The sequence below is a fragment of the Anabrus simplex genome, chromosome 6 (genome assembly GCF_040414725.1).
Source record: "Anabrus simplex isolate iqAnaSimp1 chromosome 6, ASM4041472v1, whole genome shotgun sequence".
Taxonomy (NCBI): domain Eukaryota; kingdom Metazoa; phylum Arthropoda; class Insecta; order Orthoptera; family Tettigoniidae; genus Anabrus; species Anabrus simplex.
In genome coordinates, this window is record NC_090270.1 from 347706835 (window position 1) to 347734682 (window position 27848).

General features: G+C 47.8%; 2 protein-coding genes and 2 non-coding genes across 4 annotated transcripts; all 4 read left to right on the forward strand.

The window, feature by feature from the left end:
• The first annotated feature begins 2062 nt into the window (after nucleotides 1-2062).
• LOC137501239 (histone H2B) lies at nucleotides 2063-2434 on the forward strand. Its single transcript, XM_068228145.1, has one exon. It carries the CDS (start codon nucleotides 2063-2065, stop codon nucleotides 2432-2434), a length of 372 nt encoding a protein of 123 aa, XP_068084246.1.
• Nucleotides 2435-3141: 707 nt separating this feature from the next.
• LOC137501331 (5S ribosomal RNA) lies at nucleotides 3142-3260 on the forward strand. Its single transcript, XR_011018481.1, has one exon. It is a non-coding gene; the product is annotated as a 5S ribosomal RNA (ribosomal RNA).
• Nucleotides 3261-17986: 14726 nt separating this feature from the next.
• On the forward strand, nucleotides 17987-18358 carry LOC137501240 (histone H2B). The gene has a single exon (XM_068228146.1). The coding sequence runs from the start codon at nucleotides 17987-17989 to the stop codon at nucleotides 18356-18358; it is 372 nt and encodes a 123-aa protein (XP_068084247.1).
• A 705-nt stretch (nucleotides 18359-19063) lies between these two features.
• Nucleotides 19064-19182, forward strand: LOC137501342 (5S ribosomal RNA). The gene has a single exon (XR_011018492.1). It is a non-coding gene; the product is annotated as a 5S ribosomal RNA (ribosomal RNA).
• Nucleotides 19183-27848: the final 8666 nt, after the last annotated feature.

Genomic DNA, 27848 nt, shown 5'->3' on the forward strand with positions numbered 1-27848 from the left:
ACGCGACTTTTGGCGTGTCACTCGCGGTCTGACTCGAACCCAGGAACCCCGGCGTGCCATTCACGGCCGGCACGGTCTGGTGTTCTCCCCCTATGATAAAGCTGAGGCTTTCGCGGACACTATTGAAAGCCAGTGCGTAACTCACAATTTAGATAACGATGACGACGACGATGACGAGCGACGGACCCGTGAGATACGCAGAAAAGCCTTGGCTTTCGAAAGACAATGGACACCTGACTTCAACGTACCCGACTTCCAGCCTCGCGAGATTCGCAGGGTTATTAAAAATTTAAACGAGAAGAAGTCTCCCGGTGATGACAGGGTTTCGAACAAGGAAATCAAATCACTGCCATACAGGGCAGTAATTTTCTTAGCAACCATCTTTTCGGCCTGCGTAAAACTGGGATACTTCCCTGACGTCTGGAAGACTGGTAAAATGATAGTCTTCCCGAAGCCAGGGAAGGATAAATTATTCCCACAAAATTATCGCCCGATAACCCTGTTATCACATATCTCTAAGATTTTCGAGAGACTTCTTCTCTCTCGCCTCAATGGATACCTAAACACCCGCAACATACTGCGACCTGAGCAGTTTGGGTTCAGGTCCAGGCGCAGCGCCCCCCTTGCGGTGCTGCGCCTGACACAGTATGTCACAAGGTCGTTCAATATGCGCCGTAGCGTGCCAGCAGTATTTTTCGACGTAGAGAAAGCTTTTGACACTGTCTGGCACGATAATTTAATTGTAAAACTTTTGGAATTATATAGAGTCCCTAGCTACCTTGTCAAAATTATTCAGTCATATTTGACTAACAGGAAATTTTATGTTTCCTGTGAAGGGGAGCAATCCACCCCTCGGGTACTCAGAGCAGGAGTCCCACAGGGTGGAGTGCTGAGCCCCACTCTCTACGGCCTATATGTGAACGATCTTCCTACACGGGAAGGTGTAGAGATCCAGCAGTACGCGGATGACATAGCCATTTACACTGGCATGAAGAGAAATGACTATGCTGTCCGACGATTACAGCAATGGATCGACTCCTTCTGGGAGTGGTGTCACCGGAACAAGGTGAAAATAAATGCAGATAAAACGCAGGCAATTGTTTTCACCCGGCGCCGGCCTAACCTTGACCGCCTCACTATCAATAACGTCCCCGTGTCTTGGACGAACCAAATTAAATATCTCGGCCTAATAATGGACAGAACTTTGTCCTGGAGCCACAATATAGAACAGGCCAGACAGCGTGCCACGGCACGGATGAAAGCACTGAGACCTCTGCTAGGCAATAAATATATCTCTACCTCCATCAAGAGAAATATTTACCTAGCATGTATCAGGCCCATCCTGCTGTATGGCTGTGAGGCCTGGGGCTATGTTGCGAAAACTCCACTTTCAAAATTGCAAGCCTTCCAGAACAAGACACTTAGAATGATGACCAGAGCACCATATCTGAAATCTAACAAGAGGATACGGGCCGAGCTTCGTATCCCCACACTTAGATCTCAGATAAATAAAATAGTGAGGATGACCAGGGCTAGGATCCTCTCGAACCAATCAGAGGACCCTGGTATTTTACTGCTAAAACGGGTCATGAGGACCAAGAAGCCTAGTACTCGCCTGAAGTACCGTGGCCCTTGGATGCTCTACGACCTGTTTTAAATTCGAACCGGCCAACCTTTCGGTCTATTCCAAATTGAAACCTTCTGTCCACTAAATTTTTCTCTAAATTACTCTCCTGTTAAGGGCCGTTTCTTAAGAAGCACTCTGATAAAAATTCCGCTCCGATTTAATTTTCCCTTTTGAGCACGTAAACTGTAGCGAAGAGGGGGTTTCTTTTCTGACTATAGGCCTCCCAGCCTATCAGACAGACTGCTTTTCCCCCACCAGTGTAGCGAGAACAGTGACTTTTTCGCCTCATCGGCAATTCCTCGGACACAGATGAGTAGGGGGGCATCATTTTCGCCCCGGGGCTCCCATCCACTGGCCATCACCAAAAAAAAAAAAAAAAAAAAAAAAGTGCCCCCAGCCATTCGTTTGGATTCTCAGTAGCTACACGAGACAACCATGCCTCCTAAGACTAGCGGAAAGGCCGCCAAGAAAGCCGGCAAGGCCCAGAAGAACATCTCCAAGGGAGATAAGAAGAAGAAGCGCAAGAGGAAGGAGAGCTACGCCATCTACATCTACAAAGTACTTAAACAGGTACACCCTGATACTGGCATCTCCAGCAAGGCGATGAGCATCATGAACAGCTTCGTCAACGACATCTTCGAACGTATCGCCGCTGAAGCTTCCCGTCTGGCCCACTACAACAAGCGCTCCACCATCACTAGTCGGGAGATCCAGACTGCCGTCCGTCTCTTGCTGCCCGGAGAGCTGGCCAAGCACGCCGTCAGCGAGGGCACCAAAGCAGTCACCAAATACACCAGCTCCAAGTAAGGAGCTACAGGGAATAACCACCCTTCTTAAGAAACGGCCCTTTTCAGGGCCACCACACCTTTAAAAAAAAGAGCAGTTGTGTTAGCCTCTTACCCTTAAGCAAACCAAAGGCAAGTGAAAAGGGGGACATCACATCAAAGTGGTTAGCATTGTTACTTTAAGGTCAAAAGAAATTAGAAAACCTCATAATAATAATAATAATAATAATAATAATAATAATAATAATAATAATAATAATAATAATAATAATAATAATTATAATAATTATAATAATAATAATCGTCGTCGTTAACACCATCATAGCCGGACGGATTATTCAGTCCTTTTGCCGCTTGAAACGACAATCGCACCGCCGTCAAGAACAACAACAACAACAACAACTACTACTACTACTACTACTACCACGGGGCCCTGGGTCTTTCTTTCTTTCTTTCTTTCTTTCTTTCTTTCTTTTCTTTCTTGAGGAGATTGGTTGGGATTGAATGTAGGCCCTGGGTCGAGTTGGGGTTAGGTTACGACGAAGTGAGGTTAAAACTACTCGGGTTAGGTTCCGCCGCGCCCCGCCGCGCGCGCTCAGTACCGCCCTCGTACGCTCCTCCGTCGCGATCTCCGAGCAAAGTCTCGTCTCGACAACGCGCCCGCCCACCTCCAAAGAATAAATAACCGTTGCCTTCTGTACACATGCATCTATGAAGACTTCCTTTCTCGCCAACGGCCATACCATGTTGAATACACCGGTTCTCGTCCGATCACCGCAGTTAAGCAACATTGGGCGTGGTCAGTACTTGGATGGGTGACCGCTTGGGAACACCACGTGCCGTTGGCTCAATTCCCTTTTTACCTACTATTCTGATCTCTAAATAACCCTTTATCATCAACTTTAGCCTTACGGCTGCACAAATGTCGAAATTGATCGATTTTTGTTACATGTGAAACTAACCAGATGTTCTTAACTTTCCAACATGATTCAAGTTTATTGTAGATACTTAACTTCCTCCGAGGTGCCCGCCTAACCTGACCTGACCTGATGATGATGATGATGATGATGATGATGATGATGGTTATTATTATTATTATTATTATTATTATTATTATTATTATTATTATTATTATTATTGTTATTATGCGAGAGAGAGAGAGAGAGAGAGAGAGAGAGAGAGAGTGTGTGTGTGTGTGTGTGTGTGTGTGTGTGTGTGTGTGTGTGTGTGTGTGTGTGTGTGTGTGCTGTTATTTTTCTTTTAGGTTAGTGCAGCTTAGTGCGCCCTGTCTGTAGGAGGCCCCTCATGGATACTTAACTCTTCATTCTACTACGTCCTATTTCGCGTAAGATTACAGGTAAGAAGGGTAATCAGTGCCAGGGCGGAACGTGGGTTCGAATCTCCCTGCCCGCCAAGAAAATCGCGAGGAAGATGGTTTCCAAACAACGTCATCGACACTGTCGTGATAACAATGAAAGCCGTGTCCTAGCAACCGCACGCCGCATGTAGCAGCCCTTCAAAGAGGCGAAAAATGATTTCATTTTATGTTCTTTCAGGTAAGATAAGATACTATCGCTGACCCGTTGATATAACGACGACGTTCGGTAATAAGTTGCAAGTCTGTTGTGCGCTATTCTCTGCAGGTAACTGGGCGTCTCTCATAAGCTTGCTTACGAACGATGATGTACTAGTGCAGGAGAGTGACCCTTGTGCGCGTGTTCCGACAAATCGTAGCATTGACTCCCAGGACTTTGCATTTCTACCTAAGATGAGACGGTTTCCTAATAAGACTGAGAAAGTAACGTTTTCGACGACAAGTGTTAGTTGAAAGTGTCGTGACGTTTTAGGTTAGGTGACGTGAGGAAAGTGCTCGATTTCAGTAGCCTGCACGTCGGCTGACCGACCTTTCGGCAAGTGATGAATTCCATAGAACTAACCTCAACTCCCCATATCATTACCGTTACCGTCCTGGATTTAAATAGGCCATTCTGAGCTCAACTTGGCGAGTTCGATTCCGGTTCACTCCCTTGGTATTTGAATGGCCAAACACGTCGGCCTCATGCCTGTAGATTTACGGGCACGTAAAATAGAAGAACTCCTGCGGGACAAAATTTCGCCTCAGCGGCGTCTCCGGAAACGGTAAATAGTAGTTAGTGGGGCGTAAAGTAAATAACATTTTTCACTACCTACCACTACTAGTTCCTGTTAGGCCGGTAGGGATTTTTCGTACTTCGGCAATAATACGTCCATTTGCCCAGCACCTGAACACTGCGTACCTGTACGTCCTACTTTTTCCTCCTTACCTTAGTACTACCGGTTAGAATTCAAAGAATAGGGAGGTTAGGTATCCTGCGTCTAACACGGTCGCCCTTTCACTGCTACCCGGGTCCTATATCCTCTTTTCTGCTGAAGACAAACACCTCAACTTCTCTTCTTAATGTTATTAACTACAATCATCATCTTCATTACCTGATTGCTTTCACGAGTTCGCAGGAATTGATAGGCCTAGAATGGAGACCCTGTTCTAAGACATGATTGCAGCGAACCGAGAAAAGGGGCATAAACTGATCGTGGATCTGCTAACTTCAAGCTAAATTACGCACACTTTTATCATCACCAGTCTTGAAAACTGGGAAGGAGGCCTGCATCTTCTCATTACAGGGTAGATGCTAGATATTTCGGGTGCAAGATACTGCAGGTTAGGCTTGGATAACCTAAACTAATTAAGAAAAAATAAAAATCTTGAGGTACCGTACCGGTACTGGTCTGGTCTAGTCATACGAAGAGTAACCCTAGCGCAGCTGGCCTAAATACCATCAGGTCCCTTTACGCATATCCTCCCATGAATGTAAATGACTCGGTACCCCTCATTACGGTACTTCAATTGATATTTGAGGGAAGAGGACTCCTAATCCTCCTGTTTTCTTCCCAGGGTATTCTTTTACAGCACAAACTTGAGTAGTAGTAGTAGGAGTAGTAGTAGTAGTAGTAGTAGTAGTAGTAGTAGAAGGAAGGAAGGAAGGAAGGAAGGAAGGAAGGAAGGAAGGAAGGAAGGAAGGAAGGAAGGAAGGAAGGTTGTAGTCAGGAAGGGCATCCAGCCGTATAATCACACCGAATCCACATGGCGAGAGAAGTTGTGTTAACCGTGCATCTACCCTGTGTTAGATCCTTCCTTCCTGATTTCCATCTGCAAGTAAGAATTGAACGTCCAACGTGTTAACCCAACACGTATTCCTGCAATTCCCGGCGTCGTTCGGACCAGGAGAAAGAAAGAAAGAAAGAAAGAAAGAAAGAAAGAAAGAAAGAAAGAAAGAAAAAGTTCCTTACACGTCGAAAGGGACATAGCATTCTCGCGGTTTCGCACTTTACTGACCTTATTCTTTTTTGAGGTTAGGTATGCCGCTGTACTTGTAAGTCAAAGAAGTAATTGCGTAGCCTTTTTGTAATTACATTCGACGTAACCTCAAACTTTAATACTATTATTTGAAGTCAGTTCACGCGATCGTCTTCGTTCTATGCTGCTAATAGTGTGATCGATTCTCGGCGCAGCCAGTAGGTTATTTTAAGGAGGCATACTCTCACTTAATGGCAGCTTTGAGACCAAAGGTCGGTTACGAAAGTTAGGTAAAAGTCGTCGTCGTCGACATAGTAGTAGCGGTAGTTGTTTTTTTTTAAATAGCCTTAGCCTACTGTTGTTGTTGTTGTTGTTTGAGTCACCAGTCCGTAGACTGGTTTGATGCAGCCCTCCACGCCACCCTATCCTGTGCCAACCTTTTCGTTTCTATGTAACTATTGCATCCTACATGTGCTTGTCATGTCCGTACCTTGGTCTACCCCTACAGTTCTTACCGCCTACACATCGTTCTAAAACCAACTGAATAAGTCCTGGGTGTCTTAAGATGGGTCCTATCATTGTATCTCTTGTTCTCATCCAATTTTTTCTGAAGTTGTTCTCTGTAGGCAGCTCCCTCGGAAGCTTCTGTCTACCTCAAGCTGTCCAACTTGAGGGAGGACGCGATCGGCTGTAATATTGGAACAATTAGTAATACCGCCTGGTGTAGATATACTATATATGGGCTTCTTTTCGATTGTGAATAGGCCTAGAGATATTCGGTCCTGGCTTTGTTGCCCGGGGTAGGCGGGACGTTTCTACCAGGCTGTGCTTCCCTCCTACAGGTCAGAGACAAAGTCTTTTGTGAGACTTAACCGGCTGTCTTCCGGTCTGGGCCTTTAGGTACGCCCTGAAATACACCTAGACGTTCTAGGATTCCTCTTTAACTAGGCTTCTCTTCTCTTCCCTTACAAGGGCCTTAAAACAGCAGGAAGTGAGAGAGGGTACCTGACCGTGAGGCAAGTGCCTATGGCCCTAAATACTGCGACTAAAATGAACTTAAAGAGCTAGCAAGAGACCTGGAATCTGACAAGTCGTGGAAACTAGTCCCTAATTTATATGTTTCCTTCTTTATGCCCTTTTATGCAATGCTATTAGAGGCAGATTACGGTGGGTCTCCTTGCTACTGCAGAAATCCACCTGAAGGCCGAACGTCCCTTGCTCTCATTCGAAAGTGGCTAGAGTCCACGAACAGTTCTCTGCCTTGGCAGCTAGAGGAAGGATGGGACTTCCTTCAGGTAAGCGGTGGTCGCTCCCGGGGGCGTCGCGACGACGGCGGCTGCCCCTAAATGTCGGCATGGAGAGGGAGCTGAGGAAATGCTGTCCATGGAACACACCTGCGCCAGGACGCCCTGAACAAGGCGGGCAGCACTTCTTTCATTTGAGGAGCAGCATTAATCCTTTGGCTATCCCTTCCTACCTTGAACTAAACCTTCCGCCGCCCCCACGGGACGCAGGGTGCACGAGAAAGGAGCTAGGAAGCACGTCCCCAACTTATCGCCGCGCAGCCCACCCGACAGCTAGCCTCTGCTGTTTCCTGCGCGGTCCGAGTAGCCTGATACACTCCGCCATTCGGGAAAATTTAACACATCATTCGCACCGTGACCATGGCTGACACTGCAACAGCATCGGCAGCATCCGCACCCGCCTCGGCTCCGGCCCAGGCGTCGCCCAAGAAGAACAAGGCTTCCGCATCCAAGAAACCTCGCACCAAGCCTGCACATCCGAAAACCTCCGAGATGGTGGGCAGTGCCATCAAGAGCCTCAAGGAGCGAGGTGGATCTTCTCTCCAAGCTATCAAGAAGTACATCTCTGCCAACTACAAGGTGGACTCTGAGAAGCTGGCCCCATTCATCAAGAAGTACCTGAAATCTGCTGTGGCTTCCGGAGAGCTGGTCCAGACCAAGGGGAAGGGAGCTTCAGGTTCCTTCAAACTCGCCTCAGCTGCCAAGCCGGAGAAAGCCAGCGCAGCCCCTGTCAAGCGGTCCGCCGCCCCCAAGGAGAAGCGCATCCCCAAGGCGAAGAAGGCTGGGGGAGCCAAGGCTGCAGCCAAGAAAGCCATTTCCAAAAAGCCTGCTGAGAAGAAGAAGGCAGCTCCTGCTCCCAAACCAAAGCAGAAGGCTCCTTCCAAGGCTAAGAAGGCCGCCAAGGTGCCCACTAAGAAACCTAAGGCACCTAAGCCTAAAAAGGCCGCTAAGCCCAAGGCCTCGCCTAAAAAGGCACCTGCAAAAAGGAAGTGAGAACCCTCGAGGTTCTTACACTACCCGTGCACCTCTTGCTCTCACGAGAGCGGAGGTTGCAAAAACGGCCCTTATCAGGGCCATCACCTTCTTTCTAAAAGAGCCTATGAAGTCTTTGAATGTGAACCCTGGCCTCTCTCCTACCTCTGTCTCATAAAGAGGCAAGTGTGCACAAGTGCCCCACTACTCTCTTATTATTATTATTATTATTATTATTATTATTATTATTATTATTATTATTATTATTATTATTTAGTATTTTCTTTACTGTTATTGCACTTGGAGTTTTCCTTAATCCCCTTGGCACAACAACCACCATCAAGATTTATATACTTTGTTATTATTATTATTATTATTATTATTATCAACATCGCCTTTATTATTCAGTATTTTCTTTACTATGATTACTCTAGGACTCTTCGCATCGTCCTGTGGAATAAAAAATAAAATAAAAAAACCCACCGCCATCCAGATGTATATACTTTGTCGTTGTTGTTATTATTATTATTATTATTATTATTATTATTATTATTATTATTATTAAGTTTTGTGTCTACTGCGCTTGCACTTGGAAGGTTCACATCATCCCCTGGAAACAACAACAACCACCACCACCACCATCATCATCATCAAGATTTATATTATTATTATTTATTTCCTTTTAAAGAATATTTTAATTCACTGCCCGTGCTAGCTCAGAGACTACGACTGCTCTTTCTGGGATATTTTGGTGGCCCTGAAAAGGGCCGTTTGGTGAAAGGTTCAGCGTTAAGCTAGCTCTGGACTTAGGCACGCTCCCCTCGGATGCGGCGGGCGAGCTGGATGTCCTTTGGCATGATGGTGACACGCTTGGCATGGATGGCACACAAGTTGGTGTCTTCGAAAAGACCCACCAGGTAGGCTTCGCTGGCCTCCTGCAAGGCCATGACGGCCGAGCTCTGGAAGCGCAGGTCAGTCTTGAAGTCCTGAGCTATTTCTCTCACGAGCCGCTGGAAAGGCAGCTTGCGGATGAGCAGCTCGGTGCTCTTCTGGTAGCGCCTGATCTCACGGAGGGCCACGGTACCGGGCCTGTACCGATGAGGCTTCTTCACTCCACCCGTGGCAGGCGCGCTCTTACGGGCAGCCTTGGTTGCCAGCTGCTTGCGGGGGGCCTTGCCTCCGGTGGATTTACGTGCAGTCTGCTTCGTCCGGGCCATGACGTACGGTACTCACTGTCGACACGCTGCAGGGAGAATAACAGGAGCTCGCTCCCGCTCGCCTTGTTTTATTCCTTCGCTTCCCCCTCCCTGTGCTGCTGCAGCGCTGCCATTCGCTAGCCAGTTGCCGACGTCACCGGGGCCAGGCTCGTTCAACAAAAGCACAGGCAAAAGCGGGGCCTGGCACATTCGAGCTCTGAACTCGCTGTTGTACTGATCTACCATGACCGGACGAGGCAAGGGAGGAAAGGGACTCGGCAAAGGAGGCGCCAAGCGTCACAGGAAGGTGCTCCGAGACAACATCCAGGGCATCACCAAGCCTGCCATCAGACGTCTCGCCCGCAGAGGTGGGGTCAAGCGTATCTCGGGCCTAATCTACGAGGAGACTCGTGGCGTGCTCAAGGTTTTCCTGGAGAACGTCATCCGGGATGCCGTAACATACACCGAGCACGCCAAGAGGAAGACCGTGACCGCCATGGACGTAGTGTACGCCCTCAAGAGACAGGGACGTACCCTTTACGGTTTCGGCGGTTAGATCTCTTCCGAGCGTGCTCCCGGCAGGGGGCATGCAGTGTTTAAAAAAAACGGCCCTTTTCAGGGCCACCACTTACCTCTCAAAAGAGCTTAGTGTCCCGTGTCCAGTACTCCTCTAGCATTGCTTGTGCAGCACTTCTTCCTAGGAGGTACTGTACTGTACACTTCTGCTCGAGCCCTGCAGAGAAGAAAATATGCCCTCAACGTTAGTAATGAAGTCTAGTCTGAAGTTTATTTTTAATGGACACTAGATATCTGTATCTGATCCTCTCTCTCTCTCTCTCTCTCTCTCTCTCTTTCTTTCTTTCTTTCTGTCTTTCTTTCTTTCATTTGGAAACTAATCACATGGCTTCTTTCTAAATAAATAAATAAATAAATAAATAATTAAATAATTAAATAAATAATCTGATAACCTACTCCAGTTTTGAAGGTTATACCGTAAACTGGTATGATATTAAAAGTACTTCTTATGAAACCTTCCTTCCTTCCTTCCTTCCTTCCTTCCTTCCTTCCTTCCTTCCTTCCTTCCTTCCTTCCTTCAATAAATAAACTGTGTAATATATCTTTAAGTTGGCTAGGCTATTTTCTGTCCTAAACACTAAATTCCAGCATCTGTTGCTACTGAAGGGACACTAAACACAGTTCTTCTCTTTGTTGTTGTTGTTGTTGTTGTTCTTCTTCTTCTTCTTCTTGGTTTCACTATTATTATTATTATTATTATTATTATTATTATTATTATTATTATTATTATTAGAGACTTATATGTACTGTACTGCTCTTTCTCTTTTGATACGTCTTTTACTACTGAGCAATAAAGCCTGACAAGCAACTCTTTCCTTAACCAGCTGGTGGCCCTGAAAAGGGCCGTTTTTTAAATTTTTGCCTGGGAAACCAAGGCTAAGGCAATTAAGCCTTCTTCTCGGTCTTCTTGGGCAGGAGCACTGCCTGAATATTGGGCAGCACACCTCCCTGGGCAATGGTCACACCAGACAGGAGTTTGTTTAACTCCTCATCGTTACGTATGGCCAACTGCAAGTGACGGGGGATGATCCTCGTCTTCTTGTTGTCACGGGCTGCATTGCCTGCCAACTCAAGAACTTCAGCAGCCAGGTACTCCATGACCGCAGCCAGGTACACGGGGGCACCAGCACCCACTCGCTCTGCATAGTTTCCCTTGCGGAGGAGACGGTGGATACGCCCGACAGGAAACTGCAGGCCTGCACGGCTGGAACGGCTTTTGGACTTGCCCTTAACTTTTCCTCCCTTGCCTCGTCCTGACATGATGCTCTGCTAGTCTGCTTCGCACCAAATGGTATTTTGAAGCCACCTCATCAGAGGTCCCGAGGGACCAATGATGCTTTTAGCCCGTCGACCAATTAAAGGCCTTGAGTGCTATTTCTTAGTAGGATGTTAAATGGCATAATGGTAGTGTGGAATGTGGAGTTTTGTAGGGGGGTCGTAACTGACCAGAATATGGTCTGGGGGGGTGCCCAGAAGGGCGGGGGTTGGGGAGAGGCGTTGGTTCTCTAGTTGATAGAGGCCAACGAAGAGCAGTATCGGGTGGATGGTCACCCATCCAATAGGTGACCACGCCCAATGTTGCTGTCATAAAATAGCATTGGGGATTAACCTAATTAAGGGAGGAAGGTTAGGGCAGACTGAGTGGGTGATGGAGTAACGCGGGGTGAGGAGTTAAACGTCTTGGTGCTGGGTATTCTTGGTCAGGGGGGGGTTAGTTGATGATTAATTGGCGACTTGGCAGGGTCTGGTTGAGGGACGTGAGGAGGTGGATAAGGAGAAGGTTGAGCAGGGTAGGATTATCGAGACTTGGCGGGGCGGGGGTGTAGGTGGGAGTTGGGTTTGAGGTGTTGGTGGAGCGGAGGAAGGGCTGAGGAGCTGTGGAAGGGTGTGTGTGTAGGTGGCGTGCGTGTTTGTAGTGCGCCTTAATTGCCTGCTTTAGATATGGGCAGCCAGGGTAGGAGGCTGCGTGACTGCCTTCGCAGTTAGCGCACCTCGGCTTGGTTTTTGGTAAGGTGCAGGCAGTGTGGCGGTGAGCGCCACCACATCTGTTGCACCTGGTAGCCTCTGAGCATGAAGCCGCAGAGTGGCCCAGTTGCAGGCAATTGTAGCACTGTGTAATGAGGGAGGAGGGGCGGGGGCGTGTAGGTGTACTGTGAGTGTTAGGTGTTGGTGTGGGTTTCAACCGGGAAGCAGGTTTGTTACGCCTGCTCCCGGTTTGAGTGTATTTGTTGGTAGATACCTTGTCCGGTTGTGAGACTAATGGGGTCTCACTTCCGGATTCGGTAGATGGTGGGGAGTCCGCAACCTTGGCCGGTTGTGAGGCTAATGGGGTCTCACTTCCAGGTTCAGTCACGGGCTCGGTAGGTGGAGGGGGGTATGTGACCTTGGCCGGTTGCGAGACTGATGGGGTCTCACTTCCGGATTCGGTAGGTGGTGCAGTGTCGGTGAGTGTGGAAGAGTGGTGGTCGGGAGGGATGGTAATATCGGACTGAGTGCTCGCATCCACAGATTGTTCTTCAAGTTGGCAAGTGTATGGGAGCAGCTTGTGGTGAGCAAGCTGCTTCCAAAGGGCCTGGAAACTGTCATCACTGTCCGTGAATATGATGACATAGCCGTTTTCAAGTTCCTGCAAAAGTTGGATGTGCTCGGTGAGGGAAGATGTAGCTGTGGATACGAGCTTGCGGAATTTAGTAGCAGAAAGGAAGTCAGGCATAGGAGGAATGACCAGTGGAAGGAATTTGGTGTCAAGATCCTGGGCACATTGGAAAAGAGGTTTGCGGAATTGGTCTTTGGATTTTTTGGGTTTGGGTGAGTCGGAAGCTGGAGGGGACTTGGAAGCTGTAGATTTATGGGTGGGCGTTTCAGAGCCGAATATGTTAAGGGACGGGTCCAGGACAAGAGGACGCGCCTTGGCAGAGACGTGGTGAGACATGGCTGGGGTTGTCAGGGTCCCAGCTACTCGGTCCACCGGGGTTACCTGACAGGTAAGGGGTCAGGGGAGGAGAGGTGAGGATGGAGGAATGGATGGGTCAAACTCCGAAGAGGACCAGAAATAGCGCGCTCGGTGGGCACCTGTCGTGTCAGGTATAGTTATACGGATCACGCCGGGTATTTTTCCGACTAGTGACCACCAGTTTTGTACTCTGGCAGGTTACGCGAGCCAGCGAGCCAGCCAATGAGGCTGCAGCTAGTTCGCCCCCATTGGCTAGTACGACACAGGCGTTTTCTTTCAAATACACGCTGAAACCGGGTGCCCCCAGCATTCGAGAACAATCTCCTGGTGACAGCGGACGCTTAGTGCTGTACTCTCCCACTTGTTGCTTTGGTGTGAGCTTATTTTCTGTGTTTATAAGGTACCAAGTATTATACAGGTGAAGCGCTAAATTGGATCTTAAACCAATCCTTTTGGCTACTTCTCTGGTATAATCTGGTAAGTGCTACATCACTTGCTGTTTTTGCTTGTTGGTGTGCCTTGTTGTAGAGTACTTGTGGTTGCATGATGGCTAAATCCCCGCCACCGGGAGGTGGTGGAGACGATTTTCCTCCTCTCTCCGCGACGCTAAAGCGAACTGCATGTGATAATCAGGGCTTGCCGGCTTCTCAGGCTGCCTCCACCATTAAACTCTTTCCTCCATTAAAAGACGTGGTCATGGAATATTCCAGAACAGGGGAGATCCCGGCTCATATAGCCGCGGTTGTTCGCAGCGAACACCCAGTGGCCAAAAAGGCTCGGAAGCATTATTTTAAACATCAATTAGCTAAGAAGCTGCTACCCAAACCCTCTGTTCCCACGTCTAATAGCTACAGTGTCCTGGCTTCGTTGCCCACTGACGGAAACCTAACCCTAGCTGATTTCATGCCTAGGCCAGCTGACCCCCTCCCCTCAACCAGTACTGCTTCCTCTCAGCCTGCTAGGCGCGCTGAGGTCGCGAGTTCGGCCTCTAACACTAATGAGACAGAGCAGTGCTCATCCCAAGGAAGCCAGGGCGAGGCCATGGATGTCGCGCCCCCAAAAAAGGTCACTGTTCCCCCAATTGTGGTCGCTGATAAATCGGAGTATCAGCGCCACTACAATTACCTCCGAACACGCTGCACTGGAAATATCAGAGTGATCAATACCAGGGACGCTCTGAAATTTCACGCAGACAATGAACACGATTACCTGCTCATTAAGCAATATTTTGAAGAGAATAACAAGAGTTTCTATACTCACCAGCTGGCGAGTAAGAGGCTCTTAAAGGTAATTATCCGCAACATAGTTGCCACAGTCAGCGTGGACTGGGTTCGCGAGGAACTCATGGCACTTGGATATCAGCCCCAGGATGTTTATCAATACACCAGGCGAGATGCAACGTCCAAAAAGCTGATCCCTCTAAGTGTCATGAGTGTCACCCTCCCGAGGGAAAAATTCTCAGAAACCATCTTCTCCGTAAAACATCTGTGCGGGTGTGCCGTTAAAATAGAGGCCTTCAGGGGCCGTGAGGGCCCCTCTCAGTGTTACCGATGCCAGCGGTGGGGGCACACCGCTAATTATTGCAAAATGCCATTGAGATGTGTGAAATGTGGTGAAAACCACTCAGCTGCTGCCTGCCCCCTACAGCCGGAGGCAGCAGCTAAGTGTGCCAACTGCCAGGGCAACCACCCCGCCTCCTGGAGGGGCTGCCAACTGTTTCGTAATATTATGGAGCAGAAGGTAGTCAGGGAGCTCTCCAAAGCTGAGAAAAGGAGGACCCTCCCCCCCTCCCGGGCAGTAGACCCTAACTTTACTTATGCTGCTGCTGCCGGAGGCGCCCAGGCCGCCCCCACCCCTGCATCGAACCCTGCACCCCCAGCGGAAGCGTCTCCCATATCCGACTTTTCGGGCATGGGTGACATTTTGAATCTCGTGAGGCAGATTAATTTCTCAAAATTACTGCCTATTATTAAGGACACCATGACTAAACTGAGGACATGTGAAACCATGATTGACAAAATTGGAGTCCTGTTAAGTGCTGTTATGCAGTACTTCTCAGAACCCTAATGAGGCTGTCATGTTTTGACTATGGACCTCAGAATCTGTGCATGGAATTGCAAGGGTGTTTCTGCTCAGAGATACGAACTCGAGTCGTTCATCTCTGAGCATAACATCGATATCCTCCTACTAGGGGAAACATGGCTGAAACCTCATATGCCCTTCAAAATTAAAAACTTTGCGGTATACCGCAAAGACAGAGTTGACAGAGAGGGCGGGGGCGTGGCCGTGCTGATTAAGTCTAAGCTTACTCATCACGTCATAGACCCCCTCCCTCTCGGAGTTATTGAGTCTCTCGGTATCGAGATTAGACACAGTAATTATCACTATCGTATTTTTGCGGCCTATCTCCCTCCCAGCGCTCCGCTTCATACGGCGGAGCTAGATATTTTGCTTAATAATCCCAGCCATACGCCCTCTATCATCGGAGGCGACTTGAATTCCAAGCACACCGACTGGAACTCCAGGACTATAAATCCTAGGGGGAGAATACTCCAGCAACATATGACAGATACTGACATCAGTGTATATGCCCCCACGGAGCCCACCTTCTATCCGGATAATGGTGGCCTACCTGATGTCCTTGATGTCGCAGTTACTAAGTATTACTGCAGGGCTATTGATTTTTTAGTCCCTGATGAGCTAAATTCCGACCACAAACCAATCATCTTCAATCTTACCTGGGTTAGGCTCGATGAGCCGTCTCTTCCTATCTCTAAACTAAACCTTGACTACCACAAATTCACGTGGCATGTCAATAAAAATCTGAAAACCTTTTCGATCACCAGCGAGAATGATGTTGACCGCGCGATTGCGCACCTTAATAACAAGGTCTGCAATGCCCGGAAATACATCATTCGAGCAGCTAAATCCAATCATAATAATAATAATAATCGTCCTCAGAACTGCCCTGGTCCTGAGGATGACACTACACCGGATCTCCTTAAGGATTTGATCCAAATTAAAAACAGATATAGGAAGAGATGGCAACGATTCCGGGACCCAGCTGACCGGGCGGAATACCTGGAACTAGCCCGTGAAGTCCGCAATCGCTTGCTGGAACGTAAGATTGAAAGATGGGAGGAATTCTGCCGACATCTTTCAGAACACGAGTCAGAGCGTGACTTTTGGCGTGTCACTCGCGGTCTGACTCGAACCCAGGAACCCCGGCGTGCCATCCACGGCCGGCACGGCCTGGTGTTCTCCCCCTATGATAAAGCTGAGGCTTTCGCGGACACTATTGAAAGCCAGTGCGTAACTCACAATTTAGATAACGATGACGATGACGATGACGAGCGATGGACCCGTGAGATACGCAGAAAAGCCTTGGCTTTCGAAAGACAATGGACACCTGACTTCAACGTACCTGACTTCCAGCCTCGCGAGATTCGCAGGGTTATTAAAAATTTAAATGAGAAGAAGTCTCCCGGTGATGACAGGGTTTCGAACAAGGAAATCAAATCACTGCCATACAGGGCAGTAATTTTCTTAGCAACCATCTTTTCGGCCTGTATTAAACTGGGATACTTCCCTGACGTCTGGAAGACTGGTAAAATGATAGTCTTCCCGAAGCCAGGGAAGGATAAATTATTCCCACAAAATTATCGCCCGATAACCCTGTTATCACATATCTCTAAGATTTTCGAGAGACTTCTTCTCTCTCGCCTCAATGGATACCTAAACACCCGCAACATACTGCGACCTGAGCAGTTTGGGTTCAGGTCCAGGCGCAGCGCCCCCCTTGCGGTGCTGCGCCTGACACAGTATGTCACAAGGTCGTTCAATATGCGCCGTAGCGTGCCAGCAGTATTTTTCGACGTAGAGAAAGCTTTTGACACTGTCTGGCACGATAATTTAATCGTAAAACTTTTGGAATTATATAAAGTCCCTAACTACCTTGTCAAAATTATTCAGTCATATTTGACTAACAGGAAATTTTATATTTCCTGTGAAGGGGAGCAATCCACCCCTCGGGTACTCAGAGCAGGAGTCCCACAGGGTGGAGTGCTGAGCCCCACTCTCTACGGCCTATATGTGAACGATCTTCCTACACGGGAAGGTGTAGAGATCCAGCAGTACGCGGATGACATAGCCATTTACACTGGCATGAAGAGAAATGACTATGCTGTCCGACGATTACAGCAATGGATCGATTCCTTCTGGGAGTGGTGTCACCGGAACAAGGTGAAAATAAATGCAGATAAAACCCAGGCAATTGTTTTCACCCGGCGCCGGCCTAACCTTGACCGCCTCACTATCAATAACGTCCCCGTGTCTTGGACGAACCAAATTAAATATCTCGGCTTAATAATGGACAGAACTTTGTCCTGGAGCCACAATATAGAACAGGCCAGACAGCGTGCCACGGCACGGATGAAAGCACTGAGACCTCTGCTAGGCAATAAATATATCTCTACCTCCATCAAGAGAAATATTTACCTAGCATGTATCAGGCCCATCCTGCTGTATGGCTGTGAGGCCTGGGGCTATATTGCGAAAACTCCACTTTCAAAATTACAAGCTTTCCAGAACAAGACACTTAGAATGATGACCAGAGCACCATATCTGAAATCTAACAAGAGGATACGGGCCGAGCTTCGTATCCCCACACTTAGATCTCAGATAAATAAAATAGTGAGGATGACCAGGGCTAGGATCCTCTCGAACCAATCAGAGGACCCTGGTATTTTACTGTTAAAACGGGTCATGAGGACCAAGAAGCCTAGTACTCGCCTGAAGTACCGTGGCCCTTGGATCCTCTATGACCTGTTTTAAATTCGAACCGGCCAACCTTTCGGTCTATTCCAAATTGAAACCGTCCTACCACTAAAATTACTCTAAATTACTCTCCTGTCAAGGGCCGTTTCTTAAGAAGCACTCTGATATCAATACTGCTCCGATATAAACTTTCCTTTTGAGCACGTTAACTAAAGCGAAGTGGGGGTTTCTTTTCTGACTATAGGCCTCCCAGCCTATCAGACAGATTGCTTCTCCCCCGCCAGTGTAGCGAGAACAGTGACTTTTCGCCTCATCGGCAATTCCCAGGAAACAGATGAGTAGGGGGGCATATTTTTCGCCCCGGGGCTCCCATCCACTGGCCATCAACAAAAAAAAAAAAAAAAAAAAAAAAAAGGTGCCCCCAGCCATTCGTTTGGATTCTCAGTAGCTACACGAGACAACCATGCCTCCTAAGACTAGCGGAAAGGCCGCCAAGAAAGCCGGCAAGGCCCAGAAGAACATCTCCAAGGGAGATAAGAAGAAGAAGCGCAAGAGGAAGGAGAGCTACGCCATCTACATCTACAAAGTACTTAAACAGGTACACCCTGATACTGGCATCTCCAGCAAGGCGATGAGCATCATGAACAGCTTCGTCAACGACATCTTCGAACGTATCGCCGCTGAAGCTTCCCGTCTGGCCCACTACAACAAGCGCTCCACCATCACTAGTCGGGAGATCCAGACTGCCGTCCGTCTCTTGCTGCCCGGAGAGCTGGCCAAGCACGCCGTCAGCGAGGGCACCAAAGCAGTCACCAAATACACCAGCTCCAAGTAAGGAGCTACAGGGAATAACCACCCTTCTTAAGAAACGGCCCTTTTCAGGGCCACCACACCTTTAAAAAAAAGAGCAGTTGTGTTAGCCTCTTACCCTTAAGCAAACCAAAGGCAAGTGAAAAGGGGGACATCACATCAAAGTGGTTAGCATTGTTACTTTAAGGTCAAAAGAAATTAGAAAACCTCATAATAATAATAATAATAATAATAATAATAATAATAATAATAATAATAATAATTATAATAATTATAATAATAATAATCGTCGTCGTTAACACCATCATAGCCGGACGGATTATTCAGTCCTTTTGCCGCTTGAAACGACAATCGCACCGCCGTCAAGAACAACAACAACAACAACAACAACTACTACTACTACTACTACCACGGGGCCCTGGGTCTTTCTTTCTTTCTTTCTTTCTTTCTTTCTTTCTTTCTTTCTTTCTTTCTTTTCTTTCTTGAGGAGATTGGTTGGGATTGAATGTAGGCCCTGGGTCGAGTTGGGGTTAGGTTACGACGAAGTGAGGTTAAAACTACTCGGGTTAGGTTCCGCCGCGCCCCGCCGCGCGCGCTCAGTACCGCCCTCGTACGCTCCTCCGTCGCGATCTCCGAGCAAAGTCTCGTCTCGACAACGCGCCCGCCCACCTCCAAAGAATAAATAACCGTTGCCTTCTGTACACATGCATCTATGAAGACTTCCTTTCTCGCCAACGGCCATACCATGTTGAATACACCGGTTCTCGTCCGATCACCGCAGTTAAGCAACATTGGGCGTGGTCAGTACTTGGATGGGTGACCGCTTGGGAACACCACGTGCCGTTGGCTCAATTCCCTTTTTACCTACTATTCTGATCTCTAAATAACCCTTTATCATCAACTTTAGCCTTACGGCTGCACAAATGTCGAAATTGATCGATTTTTGTTACATGTGAAACTAACCAGATGTTCTTAACTTTCCAACATGATTCAAGTTTATTGTAGATACTTAACTTCCTCCGAGGTGCCCGCCTAACCTGACCTGACCTGATGATGATGATGATGATGATGATGATGATGATGATGATGATGATGGTTGTTATTATTATTATTATTATTATTATTATTATTATTATTATTGTTATTATGCGAGAGAGAGAGAGAGAGAGAGAGAGAGAGAGAGAGTGTGTGTGTGTGTGTGTGTGTGTGTGTGTGTGTGTGTGTGTGTGTGTGTGTGTGTGTGTGTGTGTGTGCTGTTATTTTTCTTTTAGGTTAGTGCAGCTTAGTGCGCCCTGTCTGTAGGAGGCCCCTCATGGATACTTAACTCTTCATTCTACTACGTCCTATTTCGCGTAAGATTACAGGTAAGAAGGGTAATCAGTGCCAGGGCGGAACGTGGGTTCGAATCTCCCTGCCCGCCAAGAAAATCGCGAGGAAGATGGTTTCCAAACAACGTCATCGACACTGTCGTGATAACAATGAAAGCCGTGTCCTAGCAACCGCACGCCGCATGTAGCAGCCCTTCAAAGAGGCGAAAAATGATTTCATTTTATGTTCTTTCAGGTAAGATAAGATACTATCGCTGACCCGTTGATATAACGACGACGTTCGGTAATAAGTTGCAAGTCTGTTGTGCGCTATTCTCTGCAGGTAACTGGGCGTCTCTCATAAGCTTGCTTACGAACGATGATGTACTAGTGCAGGAGAGTGACCCTTGTGCGCGTGTTCCGACAAATCGTAGCATTGACTCCCAGGACTTTGCATTTCTACCTAAGATGAGACGGTTTCCTAATAAGACTGAGAAAGTAACGTTTTCGACGACAAGTGTTAGTTGAAAGTGTCGTGACGTTTTAGGTTAGGTGACGTGAGGAAAGTGCTCGATTTCAGTAGCCTGCACGTCGGCTGACCGACCTTTCGGCAAGTGATGAATTCCATAGAACTAACCTCAACTCCCCATATCATTACCGTTACCGTCCTGGATTTAAATAGGCCATTCTGAGCTCAACTTGGCGAGTTCGATTCCGGTTCACTCCCTTGGTATTTGAATGGCCAAACACGTCGGCCTCATGCCTGTAGATTTACGGGCACGTAAAATAGAAGAACTCCTGCGGGACAAAATTTCGCCTCAGCGGCGTCTCCGGAAACGGTAAATAGTAGTTAGTGGGGCGTAAAGTAAATAACATTTTTCACTACCTACCACTACTAGTTCCTGTTAGGCCGGTAGGGATTTTTCGTACTTCGGCAATAATACGTCCATTTGCCCAGCACCTGAACACTGCGTACCTGTACGTCCTACTTTTTCCTCCTTACCTTAGTACTACCGGTTAGAATTCAAAGAATAGGGAGGTTAGGTATCCTGCGTCTAACACGGTCGCCCTTTCACTGCTACCCGGGTCCTATATCCTCTTTTCTGCTGAAGACAAACACCTCAACTTCTCTTCTTAATGTTATTAACTACAATCATCATCTTCATTACCTGATTGCTTTCACGAGTTCGCAGGAATTGATAGGCCTAGAATGGAGACCCTGTTCTAAGACATGATTGCAGCGAACCGAGAAAAGGGGCATAAACTGATCGTGGATCTGCTAACTTCAAGCTAAATTACGCACACTTTTATCATCACCAGTCTTGAAAACTGGGAAGGAGGCCTGCATCTTCTCATTACAGGGTAGATGCTAGATATTTCGGGTGCAAGATACTGCAGGTTAGGCTTGGATAACCTAAACTAATTAAGAAAAAATAAAAATCTTGAGGTACCGTACCGGTACTGGTCTGGTCTAGTCATACGAAGAGTAACCCTAGCGCAGCTGGCCTAAATACCATCAGGTCCCTTTACGCATATCCTCCCATGAATGTAAATGACTCGGTACCCCTCATTACGGTACTTCAATTGATATTTGAGGGAAGAGGACTCCTAATCCTCCTGTTTTCTTCCCAGGGTATTCTTTTACAGCACAAACTTGAGTAGTAGTAGTAGGAGTAGTAGTAGTAGTAGTAGTAGTAGTAGTAGTAGTAGTAGAAGGAAGGAAGGAAGGAAGGAAGGTTGTAGTCAGGAAGGGCATCCAGCCGTATAATCACACCGAATCCACATGGCGAGAGAAGTTGTGTTAACCGTGCATCTACCCTGTGTTAGATCCTTCCTTCCTGATTTCCATCTGCAAGTAAGAATTGAACGTCCAACGTGTTAACCCAACACGTATTCCTGCAATTCCCGGCGTCGTTCGGACCAGGAGAAAGAAAGAAAGAAAGAAAGAAAGAAAGAAAGAAAGAAAGAAAGAAAGAAAAAGTTCCTTACACGTCGAAAGGGACATAGCATTCTCGCGGTTTCGCACTTTACTGACCTTATTCTTTTTTGAGGTTAGGTATGCCGCTGTACTTGTAAGTCAAAGAAGTAATTGCGTAGCCTTTTTGTAATTACATTCGACGTAACCTCAAACTTTAATACTATTATTTGAAGTCAGTTCACGCGATCGTCTTCGTTCTATGCTGCTAATAGTGTGATCGATTCTCGGCGCAGCCAGTAGGTTATTTTAAGGAGGCATACTCTCACTTAATGGCAGCTTTGAGACCAAAGGTCGGTTACGAAAGTTAGGTAAAAGTCGTCGTCGTCGACATAGTAGTAGCGGTAGTTGTTTTTTTTTAAATAGCCTTAGCCTACTGTTGTTGTTGTTGTTTGAGTCACCAGTCCGTAGACTGGTTTGATGCAGCCCTCCACGCCACCCTATCCTGTGCCAACCTTTTCGTTTCTATGTAACTATTGCATCCTACATGTGCTTGTCATGTCCGTACCTTGGTCTACCCCTACAGTTCTTACCGCCTACACATCGTTCTAAAACCAACTGAATAAGTCCTGGGTGTCTTAAGATGGGTCCTATCATTGTATCTCTTGTTCTCATCCAATTTTTTCTGAAGTTGTTCTCTGTAGGCAGCTCCCTCGGAAGCTTCTGTCTACCTCAAGCTGTCCAACTTGAGGGAGGACGCGATCGGCTGTAATATTGGAACAATTAGTAATACCGCCTGGTGTAGATATACTATATATGGGCTTCTTTTCGATTGTGAATAGGCCTAGAGATATTCGGTCCTGGCTTTGTTGCCCGGGGTAGGCGGGACGTTTCTACCAGGCTGTGCTTCCCTCCTACAGGTCAGAGACAAAGTCTTTTGTGAGACTTAACCGGCTGTCTTCCGGTCTGGGCCTTTAGGTACGCCCTGAAATACACCTAGACGTTCTAGGATTCCTCTTTAACTAGGCTTCTCTTCTCTTCCCTTACAAGGGCCTTAAAACAGCAGGAAGTGAGAGAGGGTACCTGACCGTGAGGCAAGTGCCTATGGCCCTAAATACTGCGACTAAAATGAACTTAAAGAGCTAGCAAGAGACCTGGAATCTGACAAGTCGTGGAAACTAGTCCCTAATTTATATGTTTCCTTCTTTATGCCCTTTTATGCAATGCTATTAGAGGCAGATTACGGTGGGTCTCCTTGCTACTGCAGAAATCCACCTGAAGGCCGAACGTCCCTTGCTCTCATTCGAAAGTGGCTAGAGTCCACGAACAGTTCTCTGCCTTGGCAGCTAGAGGAAGGATGGGACTTCCTTCAGGTAAGCGGTGGTCGCTCCCGGGGGCGTCGCGACGACGGCGGCTGCCCCTAAATGTCGGCATGGAGAGGGAGCTGAGGAAATGCTGTCCATGGAACACACCTGCGCCAGGACGCCCTGAACAAGGCGGGCAGCACTTCTTTCATTTGAGGAGCAGCATTAATCCTTTGGCTATCCCTTCCTACCTTGAACTAAACCTTCCGCCGCCCCCACGGGACGCAGGGTGCACGAGAAAGGAGCTAGGAAGCACGTCCCCAACTTATCGCCGCGCAGCCCACCCGACAGCTAGCCTCTGCTGTTTCCTGCGCGGTCCGAGTAGCCTGATACACTCCGCCATTCGGGAAAATTTAACACATCATTCGCACCGTGACCATGGCTGACACTGCAACAGCATCGGCAGCATCCGCACCCGCCTCGGCTCCGGCCCAGGCGTCGCCCAAGAAGAACAAGGCTTCCGCATCCAAGAAACCTCGCACCAAGCCTGCACATCCGAAAACCTCCGAGATGGTGGGCAGTGCCATCAAGAGCCTCAAGGAGCGAGGTGGATCTTCTCTCCAAGCTATCAAGAAGTACATCTCTGCCAACTACAAGGTGGACTCTGAGAAGCTGGCCCCATTCATCAAGAAGTACCTGAAATCTGCTGTGGCTTCCGGAGAGCTGGTCCAGACCAAGGGGAAGGGAGCTTCAGGTTCCTTCAAACTCGCCTCAGCTGCCAAGCCGGAGAAAGCCAGCGCAGCCCCTGTCAAGCGGTCCGCCGCCCCCAAGGAGAAGCGCATCCCCAAGGCGAAGAAGGCTGGGGGAGCCAAGGCTGCAGCCAAGAAAGCCATTTCCAAAAAGCCTGCTGAGAAGAAGAAGGCAGCTCCTGCTCCCAAACCAAAGCAGAAGGCTCCTTCCAAGGCTAAGAAGGCCGCCAAGGTGCCCACTAAGAAACCTAAGGCACCTAAGCCTAAAAAGGCCGCTAAGCCCAAGGCCTCGCCTAAAAAGGCACCTGCAAAAAGGAAGTGAGAACCCTCGAGGTTCTTACACTACCCGTGCACCTCTTGCTCTCACGAGAGCGGAGGTTGCAAAAACGGCCCTTATCAGGGCCATCACCTTCTTTCTAAAAGAGCCTATGAAGTCTTTGAATGTGAACCCTGGCCTCTCTCCTACCTCTGTCTCATAAAGAGGCAAGTGTGCACAAGTGCCCCACTACTCTCTTATTATTATTATTATTATTATTATTATTATTATTATTATTATTATTATTATTATTTAGTATTTTCTTTACTGTTATTGCACTTGGAGTTTTCCTTAATCCCCTTGGCACAACAACCACCATCAAGATTTATATACTTTGTTATTATTATTATTATTATTATTATTATTATCAACATCGCCTTTATTATTCAGTATTTTCTTTACTATGATTACTCTAGGACTCTTCGCATCGTCCTGTGGAATAAAAAATAAAATAAAAAAACCCACCGCCATCCAGATGTATATACTTTGTCGTTGTTGTTATTATTATTATTATTATTATTATTATTATTATTATTATTATTATTATTAAGTTTTGTGTCTACTGCGCTTGCACTTGGAAGGTTCACATCATCCCCTGGAAACAACAACAACCACCACCACCACCATCATCATCATCAAGATTTATATTATTATTATTTATTTCCTTTTAAAGAATATTTTAATTCACTGCCCGTGCTAGCTCAGAGACTACGACTGCTCTTTCTGGGATATTTTGGTGGCCCTGAAAAGGGCCGTTTGGTGAAAGGTTCAGCGTTAAGCTAGCTCTGGACTTAGGCACGCTCCCCTCGGATGCGGCGGGCGAGCTGGATGTCCTTTGGCATGATGGTGACACGCTTGGCATGGATGGCACACAAGTTGGTGTCTTCGAAAAGACCCACCAGGTAGGCTTCGCTGGCCTCCTGCAAGGCCATGACGGCCGAGCTCTGGAAGCGCAGGTCAGTCTTGAAGTCCTGAGCTATTTCTCTCACGAGCCGCTGGAAAGGCAGCTTGCGGATGAGCAGCTCGGTGCTCTTCTGGTAGCGCCTGATCTCACGGAGGGCCACGGTACCGGGCCTGTACCGATGAGGCTTCTTCACTCCACCCGTGGCAGGCGCGCTCTTACGGGCAGCCTTGGTTGCCAGCTGCTTGCGGGGGGCCTTGCCTCCGGTGGATTTACGTGCAGTCTGCTTCGTCCGGGCCATGACGTACGGTACTCACTGTCGACACGCTGCAGGGAGAATAACAGGAGCTCGCTCCCGCTCGCCTTGTTTTATTCCTTCGCTTCCCCCTCCCTGTGCTGCTGCAGCGCTGCCATTCGCTAGCCAGTTGCCGACGTCACCGGGGCCAGGCTCGTTCAACAAAAGCACAGGCAAAAGCGGGGCCTGGCACATTCGAGCTCTGAACTCGCTGTTGTACTGATCTACCATGACCGGACGAGGCAAGGGAGGAAAGGGACTCGGCAAAGGAGGCGCCAAGCGTCACAGGAAGGTGCTCCGAGACAACATCCAGGGCATCACCAAGCCTGCCATCAGACGTCTCGCCCGCAGAGGTGGGGTCAAGCGTATCTCGGGCCTAATCTACGAGGAGACTCGTGGCGTGCTCAAGGTTTTCCTGGAGAACGTCATCCGGGATGCCGTAACATACACCGAGCACGCCAAGAGGAAGACCGTGACCGCCATGGACGTAGTGTACGCCCTCAAGAGACAGGGACGTACCCTTTACGGTTTCGGCGGTTAGATCTCTTCCGAGCGTGCTCCCGGCAGGGGGCATGCAGTGTTTAAAAAAAACGGCCCTTTTCAGGGCCACCACTTACCTCTCAAAAGAGCTTAGTGTCCCGTGTCCAGTACTCCTCTAGCATTGCTTGTGCAGCACTTCTTCCTAGGAGGTACTGTACTGTACACTTCTGCTCGAGCCCTGCAGAGAAGAAAATATGCCCTCAACGTTAGTAATGAAGTCTAGTCTGAAGTTTATTTTTAATGGACACTAGATATCTGTATCTGATCCTCTCTCTCTCTCTCTCTCTCTCTCTCTCTTTCTTTCTTTCTTTCTGTCTTTCTTTCTTTCATTTGGAAACTAATCACATGGCTTCTTTCTAAATAAATAAATAAATAAATAAATAATTAAATAATTAAATAAATAATCTGATAACCTACTCCAGTTTTGAAGGTTATACCGTAAACTGGTATGATATTAAAAGTACTTCTTATGAAACCTTCCTTCCTTCCTTCCTTCCTTCCTTCCTTCCTTCCTTCCTTCCTTCCTTCCTTCCTTCCTTCCTTCCTTCCTTCAATAAATAAACTGTGTAATATATCTTTAAGTTGGCTAGGCTATTTTCTGTCCTAAACACTAAATTCCAGCATCTGTTGCTACTGAAGGGACACTAAACACAGTTCTTCTCTTTGTTGTTGTTGTTGTTGTTGTTCTTCTTCTTCTTCTTCTTGGTTTCACTATTATTATTATTATTATTATTATTATTATTATTATTATTATTATTATTATTAGAGACTTATATGTACTGTACTGCTCTTTCTCTTTTGATACGTCTTTTACTACTGAGCAATAAAGCCTGACAAGCAACTCTTTCCTTAACCAGCTGGTGGCCCTGAAAAGGGCCGTTTTTTAAATTTTTGCCTGGGAAACCAAGGCTAAGGCAATTAAGCCTTCTTCTCGGTCTTCTTGGGCAGGAGCACTGCCTGAATATTGGGCAGCACACCTCCCTGGGCAATGGTCACACCAGACAGGAGTTTGTTTAACTCCTCATCGTTACGTATGGCCAACTGCAAGTGACGGGGGATGATCCTCGTCTTCTTGTTGTCACGGGCTGCATTGCCTGCCAACTCAAGAACTTCAGCAGCCAGGTACTCCATGACCGCAGCCAGGTACACGGGGGCACCAGCACCCACTCGCTCTGCATAGTTTCCCTTGCGGAGGAGACGGTGGATACGCCCGACAGGAAACTGCAGGCCTGCACGGCTGGAACGGCTTTTGGACTTGCCCTTAACTTTTCCTCCCTTGCCTCGTCCTGACATGATGCTCTGCTAGTCTGCTTCGCACCAAATGGTATTTTTCCGACTAGTGACCACCAGTTTTGTACTCTGGCAGGTTACGCGAGCCAGCGAGCCAGCCAATGAGGCTGCAGCTAGTTCGCCCCCATTGGCTAGTACGACACAGGCGTTTTCTTTCAAATACACGCTGAAACCGGGGCAATCAAATTCAACCGCCACCCAATCTCACCGCCAGCGCCACACAGACACGAAGAAGACGCCGCAGAAGACCAACACTGGAGCCCTCTTCACACCCCCAGATAGTCGCCCAACCACAAATGCCCCCCAGCCCACACCCATCCTTAATTATTCAATGTTACAACTGTCTTAAGCTGAATCACACAGCTGCGACATGCACTGACTCCACCAGATGCAATAGGTGTGGCGGCCCTCATCGTCACACTGATTGCCAGGTACCTCGACAACAGCCGAGGTGTGCTAACTGTGGGGGCAATCATGCTGCCTCTTACCCCGGATGTCCCTTCCTCAAAAATGCAATCCGTTCGCACTACAGGCATGCCAACCATCTCAACCAACCCTCTCCACCACTGAATCACTCCACCCTTCCATCCTTCTCACCAACCGTTCAACCTCCCAGCTACGACAATTCCACACTTATCCACCTGCTACTAAGCCTTCTCTACTCTCAACTAACCCCTCAAGCTCCACCAATGCCAAGCAGACAACTGATTGTTCATTAAACTACCCTGTCATCCCCTGTCAAGATTCCTGCCCTGACAAGACTCCTATCCTCACTAGACTGCCTTCTCCTTTTCTAACCAGGTAACCAACAGCAACAAGACCCTGCCACCTAGCACTATTAAACTAGAAAACTAATAGCACAGCGAAGAGGGGGGTTTTCATCTCTGACGTGGCGAAC